Source organism: Barbus barbus (genome assembly GCF_936440315.1).
Source record: "Barbus barbus genome assembly, chromosome: 23".
NCBI classification, from domain to species: domain Eukaryota; kingdom Metazoa; phylum Chordata; class Actinopteri; order Cypriniformes; family Cyprinidae; genus Barbus; species Barbus barbus.
In genome coordinates this window covers 20,988,073-21,006,919 of record NC_136751.1, presented here as the reverse complement: position 1 = coordinate 21,006,919, position 18,847 = coordinate 20,988,073, and the positions used below count along the sequence as shown (strand labels likewise).

Below are 18,847 nucleotides of genomic sequence, written 5' to 3'. Positions count from 1 at the left end.
CAGAGCTCTGAGCACCAGAACGACCAGACACAGGAACAGTTTCTTCCCTCAGTCAATACATCTCATGAACACTCAATAAATAAACATGGAACACACAACTAATTCATTATCCATTCACCACACTCACTTATTTTATTTTTATTTTTCTCATTTCTAATTTGCACATACTTGACCTGTACATACATAGTCGCCTATATTATATATTATATATTGTGTATTTTTTTTTTTTTTGCTGCTTTGTACATTGGTTATTGGCTATTTCTTGTTATTTTGTTTTATTACCTGTGTCCTGTCCTGTTACTGTCTTTCTGTTGCACTGTGGAGCTTCTGTCACTACAACAAATTCCTTGTATGTGTAAACATACTTGGCCAATAAAGCTCATTCTGATTCTGATTCTATCATTCATTCTAGTGTTCTATATATTGTTTGTTCTACTGTTTGTCCTATCGTTCTATCTATCGTTTGTTCTATCGTTCTATCATTCCATCTAGCGTTCTAACATTCTGTCACTGTCTATCATGCAATCTATCAATTTGTTGATCTATTATTCTATCATTATGTCTGTCATTCTAGTTAATATTCTATTGCTCTATCAGTCTGTCCTTTATTTTATTAAACTTATTTTACACACCTTTTTGTCAGAAGTCACTAAAAACTAATATTGACATGACTGATTTGACATAATAATATGATATCTGGTCAGGCAATTGTGGTTATGTAATATTGGTTGATATATCGGTCTATTACCAAAATGACTATAAAAATACCCAATATTCAGTTAATAATTATGTTTACTAATAGTAACAAACTTTTCATTGTTGTTATTACTAACTGTAATATTTTAACTATAGGTGTGGGTATTTCAGCATATCTAATCACATTTTAGACCCTGTAGCCGTTTTACCAGACCTCCACCATTCGCCACCAACAAGGTTTTCCTTTTGTAATTTCTTCAATTATACATGGCAAAACCCCAGAATTCACCACTACTCTGTGTGTGTCACACATGTTTTTTGTGATGATGTTTGTGCCACATGTTAGACAGGAGGAGATCAAACGCCCCACCCTCAGAGCTATGGACCCCGACATGATTAATCCAGAGCAAGTGTGTGTGTGTGTGTGCCACAGTCTGGGGCTCGGGCTCCCAATTCTTAGGGACACGCAACAGGCCCCTGATCGTGATGCGTGATGTTGCGGCAGCAGCCATTGGCCCTGCATGGGCCCATTCTAATGAGGGGGCCAGATTGCAGTGCACTCTGGGCCCAAACAGCTCGCCGCTGTACACTAATCCCAGGGTGCCGTGGAGCTGTTTTGTACTGACAAAATCACATACGCTTTGCTCAGGAAACAGCACACACACACACACACACACACACACACACACTTGTACACAAACAAGGCAGGAGCACAAAGACACAGGGGTATGAACCCATTCAAATGCATGGGCTCAAACACGCACAGGGCACACACATATACACACACACTGAGCTGCAAATGGGGGGCTGCTAATGGCTTCCAGTGGGAGAGAAGGAGAGCAAGGCTTTATCCCTTAAGTGTAGAAGACTTAATCATACAGAATGGCCCGGGGCCAGTAACAGGGCTGTACGGCACGCCCCTCCACACACGCATTAGGTATTCTGCAGCTGAATCTCCTGCAGACGGCTGCAGCAGAGCCGGGCCCAGGTGAGACGCCCTCTGAGCGCTCGCTCACTCGCTTTCTCCCTTCCCTTCCATCTCTCTCTTTTTCTCTCCATGTCAAACACACATACCAACAGTGGTCCACAAGAGCTTTTTATTGTAATGTCATTGGAGGTGCATAATATTCTCGCCCTCCCTCCACCCATCTATTAGTCTTTTTGTCTCTCTCAAAATTTATATTCATACAAGCCGTACTAGCACGACTGTTTAAATAACAATTTCTCTTTTAGTTTTCTTTTTTTCTTTTTCTCTCTGTTCTTTCCTCCCCACTCTTTTCCGGCATAGAGCTGCAGTGCGATGCCGATCTTTGAAGATTTACCTGCAGTGTGAGAGGCCCTTACTGGGAGAAGCAGGGGGCCGACATGCATGTGTGCGCATGTGAGGGTCCGCATATGCACGTGTGCTCGTTAAGGGCCCTCGCAGCATCAGGTCTGAGGGCGAGGATGTTTCTTCTCGCTAGGTTAAGAGATGCGATCTCGTTCTTTGTACGCGCAGCATCTCCTCGTTGTCGGAATCTCTCACTCGCGGTGAAACGCATCCCTGATTTGATAAAGCGGCCGATCCTGATGGAATTCCTCTTCGGTTCAGGAGGAGTGTGTTCTGGTAATCCTGCTAGTCACAACGTCAAGGGTTATATAAACAGATGCTAACCAAATTCATCCCCAGTTCCCCATTTTTCTTGCCGTGGTTGTGTCCAGGGGGGAATTTGATGCGAGTTTCATTCTTGTCAAGCCTCTTACGGACAGCTATCCACACCTGCTTTCTTTTTGTATAGCTCTACGTTAAGTAAACCACGCTAGCAACAATTGCTGTTTTGTTCTTTCTTCCTTTTTTTTGATGTTTTTTTTCCCACAGTGGGAAATAAGGTAGGAAATTATGAGAGGAAAAGGGAATCAGGAAATATATTTTGTGTTAGATTTGAACCTTTGTGACTACAGTGCCTCAATAATTTTAATTTGAATCAAAATGTTGTAATCCCATCTTAATCAGTGAAATGTTTGTATGCCAGACTTCTCTAATCATTTAGTCCGTATAAACCCCACCCTTTTCTTACATTTGACCTCAAGCTTGCATTCAGATTTGCCTTCCTCCAATCAACAACTGATGGATGTAATCGAGTGCCCAGCCTTTTTTTCCTTTTTAATATTTCACTCAGATGTAGTTCACATCTGAGAGATCTGTCACGTCGAGCTGCAGTTGTCTTCGCCATTGTGCTCATGCCCCAAAAAGTGCATTGATTTCCTCAGAAAAGTCTAAACATTGTGCATCTGTGGCACTAACAAAACACTTTTCTGTTTGTTTGAAAATCGCGACCAGCAACACTGGTTAAACCAATGGTGTGAGTTTGGGGCAGGATCAGGACCTCTTTGGCCAACCAATGTCACACCTGATTTGGAAACCTGTTTGAAAACAGTATTTATTTTTTGCAGTTCCATTTGGTAACACTAGTGACAGAAATGATACAAGCCAGACCTTTTACAAGTTCAGATAGAAGCTCTGCATGTTCATCTGTGCGTACTTATTGTGATTTCCCTATACCCTTGTTATTTTGGTAGATAAGCATCGCCCGTTGTTAATTTAAAGCGCTCATTTTGAAAACAATTAAAGGCTGTGTCATTCTCCCACCGGCTGGCAAGCGTTTTGGCGGCTAAATGCGAGTGTTGTGTTTGCCATGTTGTTACGACGCGCTTGTTTGATCTCTACCCTCGTCCTATTCTCCGCTCTGCTACGTTGATCAGTGTTGCCGTCAGCTACACTCACATATATTTGTCTCTGTGATTTTGTGTGTGTGTGTGTGTGTGTGTGTGTGTGGTGACGGTGCTGTTTAACACTGCTTAACAGGACCCAGAAATGCAAATAACGCTGCATGCTCACTCCAACACAGCTGTAATTAACTGAGGAGGAATTTCAATAATATAGAAATAAATTGTGTCAAGGATTTGTGTGTGTGTGTGAGTGAGATGTAGAGAGGGAGTTTGAAGATGGCCCTTGGGGGAAATGTGTTTTTTCCTTTTTCTTTCTTCCTTTAAATAATAGTTTAAATGGAAAAAGAAACCGCAGTCCACCCCTGCAATGGTGCTAAAAAGGGGGCGATTTCCCTAGGATACTGATTATTTATTAACCCCTTCCTACCTGAGATTAACACACACATACACAGACACAGTTTATTTTATTCATAGTTTAGCTTGTTTATAAAAAAATATTATTATATATTTTATTTTATTAAAACTTACTAAGGCTGACCAAACAGTGCAGCTTTTATTTATTTAATCAATTTTATATATTTTTTTAATGCATTCAAAACAGTCCTCAAAGTGTATTAATATATACTAATACTTAGGTACTGCATATGTGAGTTCAGTAGCTGTACCAATGGGCACATAGCGTGGGTACAAAACTAAATTGTCCTTCCTTTTAGATGATAATTTAATGATATATTGCCCACTGAACTAAAAATACCCCCAGTTTTCATTTTTTAAATCTGGTCACCTTATAGCATGATAAGGTGCAGATCCATCTAGGGTTACAGACAATGAGTGATCATAGTATGTAAAAGTATGCAAATGCACTGGTCAGTGGTGTCCATTTTGGATCTTGAAATGGAGGCACGGCGTCAATCTCTACTCCTCCCTCCAGCTTCTGTGTAGCTCCGGAGCATGTTAAGGAAATGGAGAGTATCCAAGGTAACATTTAAAACATGCTGTTATCATTAGAACGTGCACCCCACTGTATAAAGCTTTTACAAGCAGGAGCTGTTCTGGAGGAAGGAAGCAGTGTCAGTGCCTGCAATGTGCAGCCTTCCTTTCACCAGTGCACAATGCCAAAAATGAATGCAGTGAGTTTGTAGTGGTAGGCCGATATTGGCAACATAATATAGCCGTATACACTGACATTTAAAAGTTTGCATTGATAATTCAGCTTTGCCATCACTGGAATAAATTACTTTTTAAAATATACTGAAATGGATTTTTTTTTCTTAATTGTAATAATATTTTACAGTATTACTGTTTTTATAGTTGTGTAGCTTACAATTTAATTTGAGCAAATGAGATGCACACAAAATTTTAAATCTAAGTCGTTTGCAATATTTAATCACAATTAACAAAATTTTTTTTTAGAGATGCACACTGTGTATTTATATACAGGTTGTCAGCTGATATAGGAGATCTTTTTTATTGGTTGATATTGGGTATTTAATTGTGCATGCTTATTTCTTCTATTTTTACACTTAGATTTGCCGACGTCTAATGTTTACTTAAATTTATTCTTTAAAAACATGTATAATTTAATTAACACTTTTAAACTCCTTAAAATTATTACTGTACATTTTAATGCTGTGATGCCTAAATCCTCTTGTTGCATTTTTAGTTTTAACAATACAGAATTATAATATTAACTTTTATCAGTTATCAATGTAAATACTTAAAAAAACAAAAAAAACAATAGGCCTGGCCGATATCAGTCAGTCACTAATACAAGTATTTCCTATATCGGTCAGCCACTAATATAAGTATTTACTACTTTGGGACTGTGAAATTGGTGATTGGTTGATAGTGGATAGTTGACAGTCACATGATACGCCCGTTATATCTCACATTCCCTCTTCATCTCACACTTCCTATGGCTAAAGCCCCCCCGTCGCGTCGCAGTTCACAACAGCACGCAGGGCGCCAGGGGATGAAGACAAGATACACAGAAATAAATATGCTCAGCTAATGAGGGAGAGCAGGAAGAGGCTTTTAATAGAATGCTGCTTTTAAAACTCCTTCTAATGACTTTTTTTTTCTTCTTCGTCTCCCAATCGTCCTCTTCTTTTGTTTCTTTCCATGCGGGGTTGTGTTTGGCTGTGCGGATCCTAGTGTGAGGTCTTAATATCCTCTTGGGTTTTATGTTTTATTCTTGTTTTTTAGGAGGGTTGGAGTATTTGAGTCACTCAGGACTGCAAGTGTGTACTGAGGGCCATCTGTAGTCCATTGGTCGGCAGCTGGACGGCCCATCCCTGTAGATGAGCGCCAGCCACACCTTGATGTGTTTGTGTTTTTGTAACAGTGATAATTTATATTCTGTAGCATCTGCAATCACTTTCATATAGCTGTTCATTCACTGATATCTCTGACCATTGACTTCACAGTGGGTCTGGAGTTGTAGCTCTCTCTCTGTGTGTGTGTGAGACAGAGAGCAAGTAAGTATGTCTTACTTGGCTCGAGCCCAGTGCAGTGCAGTAGTGTGTAGGAGGCAGAGGTCTGCCAGTGCCGCCGGCAGCTTTGTTTTTAGACAGAGATCGGGGCTCAACTGTGTGTGGTGCTGTTGTGCTGAAGCCCGGGGCTGAACGGAGCTGTCTCTGTATGTGTGTGTGTGTGTGTGTTTGAGGAGACGTAGGGCATTTGTCTACCGTAACCCTCTTCCTCCTCCGCACTCCTGCGCTCTTTCTCTCTGCCTGACTACACTCCAATATCCTTCCTGTAATGAAGCGGGAAATAGGGGATGAGTGGCGCTCTGATTGGGAGTAATTTAGCGTTTTTTCCTTTTCCGCTGGGAAGACATGTCTTCAGAAATGTGACGTCCCTCGCCTGGTTCAGGAGTTTTAAGCGTTCACCGTGGTGCAGCTGAGATTTAGGTGATGCTTCAGTTTGAATTCTGGGACTGCACCAAGATAGGGTGTTCTGGATGATTGTGAAGGTGTTGATGGGGTAGTACGTAGCCATCCAGATCAGAAGAGCCCACCTTGAAGTCTCTGTGATACTCTGGTCTCTATGTATAGCGTGGGTTCTTTTTTTTACTTTTTGTTTTTTTTTGGTCAATTCCTTCAAAAAAAGGAAAAGCATGTTGGGGCTATTAGGGCTGAATGTTTAATTGTAAAAAAAATTATAATTATAAATAATCATGATATGCTTTAGTACAATTATCAAAATAAGTAAATAAATAAATTAAATAAATGTGCTGTGTTTCAGAGTGAAGCACAATGTTGTGATCTTTTACATGTGAGCATTCCAGGGTTAGCTTGTTGGTTTAACCTTTGAAAATTAGGAAATTATTATAAATTATAAATATTATTATTGAAATTTTACAGTACTGTAATCTAAAATGATTATGATGTTTGTATTTACAGTGAAATAATAATAATAATTAAATTAAATACAAATATTATAAATAAATAGGTTTTTAAATTGCACTCACTGTCAATTTTTAGCACAGTGAATTTTTATCAGAAAAAAAGTTTCCACTTTCCCCAATTCATGCAACTTTAAAAAAATTTTTCCAGTGAAATATAAAAAAATATATATTTATTTTGGTTAATATTTTATTTATTAGTAAAAGTAATAATAATAATAATCTTATTATACTTATAAAATGATTAAACTATAAAATAATTTGTATAATAATTATTATTATTAATTGTAATACTAATTACTATTTTAATGTCGTATTGATATTTAATATTTAATTATTTTTGCCGTGTTGTGCAGCCAACAAGCACATTAAACCTGGAGCTTTAATTAATTGCAGAAAAATCACATTTGTGCAGCCCTAACACCTCTCTTCAACTAGCCACAGAATTTCAGGTATCTTTAATGGCTGTAGCACAAATGTTACCGTATTAGTTGCTCGCTGTGGAACACAAGGACAATATTTTAATGTTTCATTCTTTTTTTATGTACATTTCAGAAGGGAAATTTTGACACTTTGGACAAAAACAAACTGCTACTTTTTCAAAATATCTTCATTGGTTTTTCACAGACGATATGAGTTGAACTATCCCTTTAATACTTAGGGTTAGGGGTTTGTGTAGATCTCTAACCATGAATATGAGCAAGTAATCACCACTAATTATCCCTTCTTAAGGAAGGTAGAAGTGTTGTGTGAGTGTGCTTAGCACCTGCATTGTAGGTTGGGTTTCTGGAGAGATACTGTGCTTTCTGTGTGTGTTTGTAAGTGTGTGCAGTTTTGTTGTACGAGTAGCAGCACTCATAGTGGATCTTACAGACTACCGGGAGCATACCATAAAGCCAGAGGGAGAGAAGCCCAGCCCTGCACAGTGGAGAACAAGAGAGCAAGATCTGACTAGAAAAAGCAGCATGATATCTCCCCTGATAAACAGTACAACACCGTATCGAAGCGACTCAGGCCGGGAGAGAAACTATTCTGTGAACAGAGAAAGAACACACAAATACAAACTTACAGTGAAGGGAAGAAATGGTCAGAGAAGAGTAGGAGAGCATGTAAGCTGGGTAGATGCATTCTGATTTTAGCCTGATCAGGGCCACAGTAAGCAATTGTTGGGCCCGGTATAAAATGTTCATCACGGGCCCCACCATGATTGTTTTCCGGTTCAAATCCCCCCTTCCTGATTACAAATGAAATGAATTGCACTGTGCTAAATATACAAGGTATGATACTGCCTGGCTGCAATCATGTTCATTTGTGAATTACAAACCAATTTATTGCTTTGCCCGACAAGCATTCAATATTTTAATCACACAAGTATACTTTACAATGTAATATACTCAATTGGTAATTACAAATGGGAAATTTTAAAATGAACTATTTACAATAAAGCCCAAGATCCACTCAGAATCATAAGGTTTAAAATAAAAAATAAATAACTAATAAATAAACCTATAAAATGACATAAAGAATAGAAATTGTGACAGAAACTGATTAAAATTTTCTCACAAACGTTTTTTTTATTTTTTTTTATTAAATTTATTTTAATTTATGTCTTAAAATGTATAGTTCATTTATACTAAAACTATTAAAAAATATTTGTATTAGTATTTAGTTTTGCTTTGTGTGCACACTTGTTAGAACTTGAACTAATGTTTAACCTGGGAAAACAAACTGAATTTAAATAAATAACTGTAAATGTAGTAGTAATGTTTTTAATAATAATAATAAGAAGAATACTTGAGTATGAGCAATAGTACCATTATTATTATTATTCTTATTATTATTATTTAATGTCAAAAACAATACATTCAAATCGTCTCATTTTGTTTATTTGTTTTCATTTAGATAATTTTACACAATGATACCTTTTTATATGGGCTTTGTTGAACATTTTACAGTTGTTTTTCATGAAAAAACACTCAAGGGACACCATATATGCCACTGTTTTTTGTGAATGACCCAACCACTTGATTTTTGTAATCTGTTTATGAATTACACGCATTCCAGTTCTACTCAACACTGCCTCCAAGTCTGGAAAAAGAATAAACAGAAGCAAAAATCCAGCCAAACGTCATTTCAGAGTGGGAATTTGAGTAACAGAGGGGAAAAATGTGAGAGACTTTTAAACAAAGGACAAGAGAAAGGCAAAGAGAGGTGTGACGTATCCCTTGACTTTGAAAGGAGTGGAAGAGAAGACCTCAGTGTCCTGTTAGCAAAGGCCTTCTGTTGTTTCTGGGCTCAAGCGCTTGGCGTCCGGTAACAGGCCAGTCATTCTGACCTGGCTCGGCTCCTCGGGCCTTGATGGCAGGCTTTGCGCTGGAACTTCTAGCTGGAGCGTCTGCGGTCCCAATATTCCACAGCACTGAGAGGGAAAACAGGGGCCTGTTGGCCTTGGCTTGGGAGTAGAATATGGAATAGGGAGATGGTAGTGGAGTCGAGTTCACACCGACCACCCTGCTGGGAGCAGCTTCAGCGAGGATGGTGTACGGTGCCCCAGAAGGCACTTTCTGCTGTGGTGTGTGTGTTTTTCAGAGGAAAAGAGAGTCTGTGTGTAATTAAGGAACTGATAATGTGGAAGGAATGCAGTATGGCTGTCAGGGACAGTGCAGTTTGTGCCTTTCTCTCTCTCTCTCTCTCTCACTCTGTCTTTCTCTCCTTTTGTCTCTCATTTTTTCCCCGCTTTCTCTGAGAGTCTTTTCCTGAGGGGAAGTGGGTTTAGTGAGACTGCAGTGATGCCCAATGCCAGTGGGAGCATATCTAACCACAATTTCCTTTACACAGAGCAGATTCAGTCTCTCTCTCGTGCTTTCTCTGGCTCTCTCTGTCTTTCTTGTTCCCACTTTTGTTTCTTTTCTCATATAAACTCTATTTAAAGGAACGGTTCACTCAAATAATAAACGTCTATCATTTACTCACTCATATTAGTGTAAACTTGTATGACTTTCACTCTCCTGTGAACAAAATAAAAAATTGCATTTACATTTATTTAGCAGAGACTGAAAGTGACTTAAGTGATATTAGGCAGAATATGCTTATTTTATTTTTATTTTATTTTTTAATTTTATTTAAAATTTTTATTTAATTGAATTTATTTTTTTATTTTTATTTTATTAACTGCTCCAATCCCTATTGACTTTCATTATAACTGAAAAAAGCTTGCCTCTTAATACCTCCTTTTGTAGTCCACATAAAAAAACCTCACAGGTTTGAAACAACATGAGAGTGAGTAAATAATAACATAAGTTTAATTTTAGCTTAATTAACGCTTTAAATATTCATGTGGTTAGTTTGATAACTTAATTATGTCTTAGCCCTTTTTGAACCTCATCATTGATGTTTATCTTTCCTGCTTTTTGTTCCTTATCTTCATGGACATTGTTCACAGAGTGTGAAGACGTCTACACTTAATAGTCCATTCATGCTGAAAAAGTGCTGTTACAAATTGCTCTACATATTCCTTCATGCACTGATGCCTCTAATGCGGAGAGGTTACACAAATTACTGACTGTGTTTGTTGTTGAAATGTTACAGTGTGTTTTTCCATTATAGACTGTGTGCCAAAGTGCTTGCTACGGGGAGTTTTGGAGAGACCGGTAATGTGTGAGTGTGTGTTTATGGTGGTGAGGCTGTGGGGGGTGGTCCAAGTTCTTATTGTGTCCTGAACACTGCTGCTTCCTGTTTGTGTGCCAGTGGGGCTTCCTTCCTTGACTATGCCCAGGAAAACCTTCATCACACATTCCTCTTCTCATCTCACTGCCTCCCGTTACCTGTTTTTGCACCTCCAAAATTAGCGCACAGACAAACAAAGAGCACATAAACACAATAACGCCCTTTGATGTGCATCCAACAATCAGATCGGACGCATCATAGGCTCAAGATGGGCCGCCGTTTATGTGGCGTGCTTCTGAGAAGAATGCCGAAAATGTTTGTGTGCCTGAAATGTGTGGTTTGGCTACACAAACGCTCTAATACGCTCTCTCTCTCTTTTTCGGTAGCGGTGGAAGAGGCCGAGTCTACAGAGTGCGCCAGTGGTTGGGACTCCTCTGTTCAGACAGGTATGATTTCGCTAGTTCATCCAACCCGCTGCATCACAATCTCTAATATCAATTCCACATGGCCTGCAGCCCTGTGCACAGAGGGAGGGAGGGAGGAAGGGAGGAAAGGAGGGAGAGTTTTTCATAAGGCACAAGAGGATGGCGTCCAGGTGCATGCTGGACTGGAGGCTTAGAAGCGCTTCCTGTCTGAACGTAAAGGCACTTTGGCGCACTCAGAATGTAATATCGCACGACTTGACGAGTTTGATTACACCTCCTCTCTGGAGAGGAAAATTTCTATCTGGCAAAATCCGAGTGGGCTGTTTTAGATCGTGCATCTTTCTGAATATTAGATTTTGCTTTTCAACTTATTACCTCATAAGCCCTTTTCACTACTCGAGTGTTTTCAAACGAGGAGACATGTCTGTGAAGTGAGTGAAGTGAAGTGACATACTGCCAAGTATGGTGACCCATACTTGGAATTCGTGCGCTGCATTTAACCCATCCAACGTGCACACACACAGCAGTGAACACACACGTGAACACACACCCGGAGCAGTGGGCAGCCATTTATGCTGCGGCGCCCAGGGAGCAGTTGGGGGTTCGGTGCCTTGCTCAAGGGCACCTCAGTCGTGATATTGAGGGTGGAGAGAGCACTGGACATTCACTCCCCCCACCTACAATCCCTGCCGGCCCGAGACTCGAACCCGCAACCTTTGGATTACGAGTCCGACTCTCTAACCTTAGGCCACGATATCTGTGGATTTGGATGGGACGGGACCGTGAAAATATTACCACGGCATCAACCGAGCTGCTTTTTTGGACTGCATGTTATCCAACAAACTACACAGCTATGCATTTTTTTGGGGGGATTATGAATGAATTGTCCTTGCACTGAAAGATACAGGATACAGTAGGGTGGGATGTGATTTTCACCTGTTGAGATTTGATTGGATTTTGAAAAGTGGTTTCTGTATGACAGGTTAGTGGCTGTAGGGGTGATGACAGTTGAAAAGGAAGTTTATAAAAGTTATTTTAATGAAATATTACAAAGGCAAACTTTTTTGTGCAGGAAAGTGTATTTAGAAGATAGATTTCATGATCATTTTAAAGTTGCGATGTAACTCCAGATCACGTGGATTTCGTCTAGGAAATATTGTTCGAGCAACAGTAAATGTGACTGCACCTTAAGACTTTAAAATGCAGAAAAACAAAAAAATATATATTTTTTTCCACTGGATGAATTTTTATGGGATCTAATGTTATCGATATGCAATTGAGGCCTTTCCTGGACCTGTTCCCCCTTCTCACCATCATTTCCTGTCATCCCTCTAGTATCACTATCAATAAACATGTCTAAAAATGCCTAAGTAAAATAATATATAGCCTTTATTGGAATCTTATTGGTCATTAGGGTATTAAAATCACTGAAGTCAGATATGGAGAGTGTGTTTGTGCTTTTGTAAGTGTATGTATGTGCATATTGCATCCTGGTGAGCTCAGCAGAGAGAAGGGAGTAAGAGAGAGCGCCCCCCGGGGGCCTGAGGGGATGACGTGGGCCCCTCCTAACCAGCCCTGAGGGAGTGCTGCAGGGGTGCTGACTGAGGTCCTGGGTGGCTGCAAAGTGCTGCGTGTGTGAGATACAGCAGGAAGGGGAGTCCCAGGGCTCTCGCTAAACCCTCCGCTCTTCCTCCTCGACTCCTCCCTCCTTCCATCCCTCTCTCCTTCATTTCTCGTGCCGTAACCCCATTTGCTCGCGCTAATCAGCCTTTTTTTTCCACCTCTGTTCCGGGTGGACTTGGTCGCATTCCGCATCACCTCCTCTTTCTTCCTTTCTCTTTCCTCTTTGTCTCCCTTTTTTTCCTTCTTTCTCTCAATCCCTTCCCCCTATCCATACTCTCTCCTGTGTTTGTTTGTGCTGCTGTGCTGGGGCTCAGGGGGCCGCTCGCCATCTCTTATTTAAAAAGATAAAAAACCTTCCTTCCCTTTATTCCCTAGGAGATGATGTCGACAAGGACACTGGCAGGATTTTCCTGGTATTAAATTCACTTCGCCCCCCCTTTCTCCTCGGTGGAAAATGTGTGCTGAGTTTGGAGCGAGTACAGCGGGGGGTGGGGTGGGGGGGGGGTTGGAGTTAAGGGGTGGAGAGGTTAAAGGAAAGAGTTAGAGCCCCGCCCCACCCCACCCGCGGGCCTCCAAGGACCTGATTGAGGCCCCTTCGGTCTGTCCCGCTGGGGGAGCGGGCCGGAGGTACACCCCCCGTTTTCCTCTCTTTCTCTCTCTCTCTCTCTGTGTCTTTCTCTCTCCACCCCGTGCTCTCTGAGATAGAAAAACAACCCGTCCCTCCCTGGCCCAGAGGGGAAGAAGAGAAGGAAAGGAGAAAAGAGAGAAAATGAGCCAGGTCTGACACTGGAGACTCTGAGAGATGGTGGTGTGGAGGGGGGGTCGGTCGAGGGAAAGGAAGAGGAGGGAGAGTGAGAGTTTATAGAGACCGATGCAGACGCTTGTCATTTTTCGAAAGACAGAGCAGGGAGGGGGGAATTGTTTTTTATAAGTGCCATCAGAGCTGTGAAGTTGAGCATTGTTTTTCCTGCTTCCTGTCAAAGAGCTGGAGCGGTGCTTTTGGATGTCTTCACACACACACACACACGCACACTTTGAAACAATAGCTCTAGAGACTTTGCTTTGTCAACATATAGGACATCGTCTGACGCACATTTGCAGGGATCAAGTACATTATTACTCACACACACATCGATGCACACAAGCACCCAATTTGTGTGCGTGTCCCCGACTATGATTCATTGTGGAAAAAGGCTGCTCATATCCCTGTGCGCTGGCCGATAGGGGCTGTAATGGTCTTGAATTGAATTATTTTATTCATTTCCTCCCTCAGCTATTGGTGGGCCGGCAGGACCTCTTAATGCAGCCAATCGGATGGCTCCGTCTGCTCTCCCTCGGTCTCACCCACAGTGGGCGAGTCATTGTGACCTCACCCGTAATGTGAGCTTTTTGGTCACCTGTGTATTCCTCAGGCAGAAAGGGAGCTGTTGTGTTCTGGTTTTATTTGGCAGCGGGGTAGTGAACCAGTCCTATTTATGACCCTCTTAATAGCCTATGCTGTCAAACTCGCCACACGTTAAACTTTTGTCGAGGCCAGAATGAAAGAGAGAGAAAGAAAGGTATGTGCTGCAGTCAGTGCAGTACAGAGCAGAGCTGTTTTTGGAGGCTTGGTTGGGCCAGAAGTTCAGATTTTTACCTGCCAATATTTTCATTGGCTCCAATTTAAATATATCTTAAACAAGAAATCAATTTAGTCTTTTTTGGGACATAATTACACATTATCATGCTGTATTTAAAAAATTACTAATCGGCAGTTTGCCTGAATGACTAGCTGACTAATCAGTGTGAAGTCCTGTATAGTAAGTTGGTTTTTGGGTTCACCTGATCTTAGTCAGATGCCTTTCTTGAAGACTGTTTACATGAAATGTGTTCCTGAGGAGTCTCAATACTCAACTCTCTTGTTTTACATTCCCCAAAAGTTTGCCATCAGTAAGAGATTTTCAAGTTCAAGTTCAAGTTGAGCTTTATTGTCATTCTGCTACATGTGTGGACATATAGTGGAACGAAATGTCGTGTCTCGCAGGACCACGGTGCTACATACTAGTTAAACATAACATAAACATACAACAATGCAAGTATAAGAAAAAAAAAAAAAGAGCATCTGACTATATAAATACTATAACTACTATACCTAGTTGCCTAGACATACACAAACTGAGACTGTACAAGAACTTTACATATATACTGTACATGAAATTGTGCAAAAGGATAGAAATAGAAATAAAAATTACATATATTTCGTACATTAAATTGTTGTGCAGATTAAAGAGAGATTTTGTGGGAAGCAGCGCATAGTGCAAAAAGATTTGTAGTGCAATGCTCAAGTAAAAAATTTTTTTATTGAGTCTTTGTAGCAGGGAGTGTTCATAGAAAGTGTCTAGTGTGCATATAGTGGGATGAGTGCGTTACTACAGGTGGTTTGTATAGCCCACTCACCTGTGTGTAGCACACTCAGAATTGCACTTAGGAAAAGTTGTCAACTGTATTAATGAGTTGGGTGAGTGGGGGGACAGGGAGATTGGAGTTAAGAGCTCTCACAGCCTGGGGAAAAAAGCTGTTGAGCAATCTGACAGAGCGAGCTTTGATACTCCGGTACCTTCTACCTGATGGTAGGAGCTGGAAGAGGTTGTGGGTGGTGTCTTTCACGATGCTGGAGCATTGCGTAAGGAAAATGTCCAGGATGGAGGGGAGAGGGGCACCGATGATCTTTGCGGCAGTGTTCACTGTCCGTTGTAGGGTCTAGTTCCCATACCAGACAGTGATGCAGGTGGTCAGCACACTCTCAATGGTGCTCCTGTAGAAAGTGGTGAGGATGTGTGGTGGGAGACTTGCCCTTTTCAGCCGGCGGAGATTTTTTTTAAAGATTAATATTTTTATTTAGCAAGGATACATAAAGTGACAGCTAAGACTTTATTGTGACAAAAATTCAAATAAATAAAAAAGCAACAGCTAAGACTTTGTTACAAAAATTCAAATAAAGTTAAAATAAATGGTGTTATTTTGAACTTTCTATTCATCATAATCCTGTAAGAACATAGAACTAAGATAAGAGAAAAGAAACCAAAATTTAAATTTAATTTAGAAAACAAGTAAATTGTGATAACATTTACCAGTATTACTGTTTTTACTGTATTTTTTAATCAAATAAATGCAGCTAAATTATTTATTAATTTTAGTCAGTCAACAGTAATAATGATTTTTTTTTTTTTTTTTTACAAAATATATATATATATATATATTTTTTTTTTACAGCTCTATGAAAGCATTTATTTTTCCCCCAACTGCTCTAGAAAATTATGATATAAGGTGTACAATATTTGGTTTAAATAAAACATTGATTTGTTTGATGCTTTCAAGCCTATCACAAGTCATTCATACAGATTTGCTAGAACCAGCTCGGTAACATAATCTTTGTGACGTATTTGATTCACTACACAACATTAGCCTGATTATTCAAGCACTAGTTTGTTTTGGCCCATAACTGGCCATTTTTTGTTTGGTTCTACTGAGGCAACTGTTGAGAACCAGAGGATTGGCAAGATCTGTTAGATGATTTTGTGTGTGTATACACACACTCGCACACAGAGTGAAATATCAGTCAGTCTCCTGGCCCCTGCACATGCTCTGTCCCCTCTGGAATCTAACCTGAGCTGGATTCAGCCATGCATTCTCCGTTTGGTGGCTGGGAACGAGGGATGAGAGGAGGGAGGGTGAGAGGAGGAGGACAGGAGCAATGATGACCGTCGGCTACATCGCAGCCCCAAAATGGCCTTCTTTCTCCATGATGCAGTGGGCAGTTTAGAAAAGAGGACACAACCAAGAGATCCATCTCTCTATCCCTCAAGTGCTTTTGTGTGTCTTCCTCTCTCTCCGTTCATGTCTCGCTGTCTGTCTCGCTCTCTCATTTGTGTCCCTCTCTATTTTTCTTCATCTCCTTGCACGAACCTCTGGAGGTCCATAATATATTTTTAATTTCCCCAAGGCAGCGACAGGAAAACAGTTTTAATGTGTGAAGAGGAGGTGTGCGTATGCATTAGCATGTCGCCGCGCGTGTATATTTCCACGTCGAAGTGTGTACGCGACGCTTGCACGTTTTGTGTGTCAACTTGCGGAACCATGGGCTGGAACAGGTGATGGCACCGGTGAGCAGCTGTACGGCTGTTTGTGTGTTCTTTGTGATTTAATTCCCATCCTTCCATGACGCGCTCTTTCATCATCTCCAACTCTTTTTTCTTCTCTGTGTCTGGGTGCACGAGCGTTGGGTGCTGGGTCTCTAGAGGAGGGGAGACTGGTACAGTGTGGCTGGCAAGCGAGCATCCCGAGGGGCCATGCGGTATTGTGGAAACACAGCTAGAGGAGGCCAGCGGAGCCAGAGAGAGAGGTCTGCTTGCTTTAAATAGGTCCCGTGTTTACCGCGTTAGGCCCTGCGCTCCCCCGAGAGACCACGTGCATGCACTGCACCTGCTCAAGCACTGGGCCATCAGGGGCCCTTGTCCCAACTCCAAACCGGAATATGCACAGTGCGGATGTAGATGTACAATACATGTGGCCTTATAGCCAGTGGTCAACCAGCATGGGTTATTTAATGGCTCATGGCAATTTATGGAGGGCAGAATGACCAGTATATGTATCAATATATACTCCAAAATGGCAAGATTGGTGGCCGATACAAATAATATAAAATTAGCAAAAATTTGCAGATTAATCAGTTAGATTTGTGACACTTATTTTATTTTATTTTATACAATTTACTTGGCTTCATTTTGACAAGATAGCTACATGCTATTGTTAAATTTTAATTTGTTAGTGTTAAAATTAATATTTAACTCTAACAAGTAGAAGAGTATATTCAGTAGCATAGTAGCTGTTGTTGAAACTGATGTTAAGCATTGTGAAAATTCACTGAAAGTGCTATCAACTTCTTAAATGTTAGTATTGTAACAACATTAATCATTACATACAACTCTTCTGCATGGACTCTATACCCCTAAGGTACAATAGGGTGCAAAAAGTGCCAGTGCCGTGGAGTCCATATTAAACCTGGATCGCCTCTCTGCTGTGTCTTGACGCGGTCCAACATCATTAATGTTTTCTATCAGAGAGCGTGTCTGTGCCAGTTTTCAGGGACAGGATGAGCGATGAATTTCGACAGGTAGGCTGTGTTCATGTGATGAGATCAGACATCCCTAATCGAGCGCAGAACAGCACTGCAATTCCTTTGGTCTCTCTGACTAATGCAGCCTTGATCTGGTTTACATTTGGCCACGTCTGGTTCGAGTGTGTGTGTGTATTTGTGGTGTAGTTGAAAGACAGCCTTGTGCTTTAATGTTTTCATAGGAAAAAAGTCTTGTTGAAGTTGGAGCTGATATTTTTCCAGTACAGCACAGCACTCGTTCTTTTGTTGGGGTTTAGTTGTATTCTGATGTGTGTGTGTGTGTGTAGCTCCTCTCACCTCCTGTTACTTGTGCGACACACGCAACTTCTCTTCTGATCTCTGGTTCTGTCTCCTCCTTTCTTCTCTCCATCGGATGACACGCGAGTGTGACCTCATATGTGGATTTCCCCTTTTAGTACTTTGAAATAATCAAACATACATTCTATTGTGCTTAAACTCACACACGGTACAGCATAACTATGAGCAGACACAGTGGCGGAAGGGGAAATTGAGTTTTAAGGGTTCTGGTCGTAAAGAGAGTTCCCTAGCTAAGGTCTCAAAGCGTTTTAGCCGAGTTGCTGACTTGCCGTCTTAGTGAAGCAAAACCCACAATGCAAAATGGAAAGCTTTTTATTGCATTATTTAAAGATCACGGACATTTGTGGCTTTTAGTCCATGTCTTTTAGCATCTATGTGCTAGTGCACTCTCTTGACTCTTTTAGTTAGTATATGCACTTAAATTTTAAGTTGTTTTTTTAATTTGTTTTGTTTTCAGGATACAAATGAAAAAGTTTGACTCATAGTGTGCTTATTCATTTTGTCCAATCAGACGTTTTTATCCAAAATTCAACTCAGAAAAAAAACTATGCTTGCCATGCAGATTTATGTTATTATATGTTTAACATTTATTGTGCACGGTGGGCGATTAGAAAGACAACATAGTTGTGCCGTTAGATCTGTGGACGCTTAGTGGCACTAAAGTATCTTCTTGATGCTTTGTCGCTTTGTCATTTTGTTGTTCCTCCCATCGGTCTGGAGGATGCCTTGCGGTGTCCATTAAGGGCAGCATCACACCAATGCTAATTATTTCCCGCTCTCATGATGGAAGCTCCACCACACTTAAAAAAAAAAAAAAACACATATCAACCTAACGAGGGGTAATTAGCA

The 18,847-nt window shown here is 40.6% G+C and overlaps 1 protein-coding gene across 2 annotated transcripts in view; it reads left to right on the top strand.

The window, feature by feature from the left end:
* Nucleotides 1–18,847, top strand: part of LOC306843246 (zinc finger protein 423-like) — a 158,141-nt gene that overhangs the window by 17,367 nt on the left and 121,927 nt on the right. Inside the window, exon 2 of one of the 2 annotated variants that reach the window (XM_079374609.1) lies at nucleotides 10,864–10,923. The exons of the other annotated variant lie outside the window; for it this stretch is intronic. Within the exon in view, the coding sequence (XP_079230735.1) occupies nucleotides 10,864–10,923 (60 nt within the window). The remainder of the gene's footprint in view (nucleotides 1–10,863; nucleotides 10,924–18,847) is intronic. 2 annotated transcript variants of the gene reach the window in all.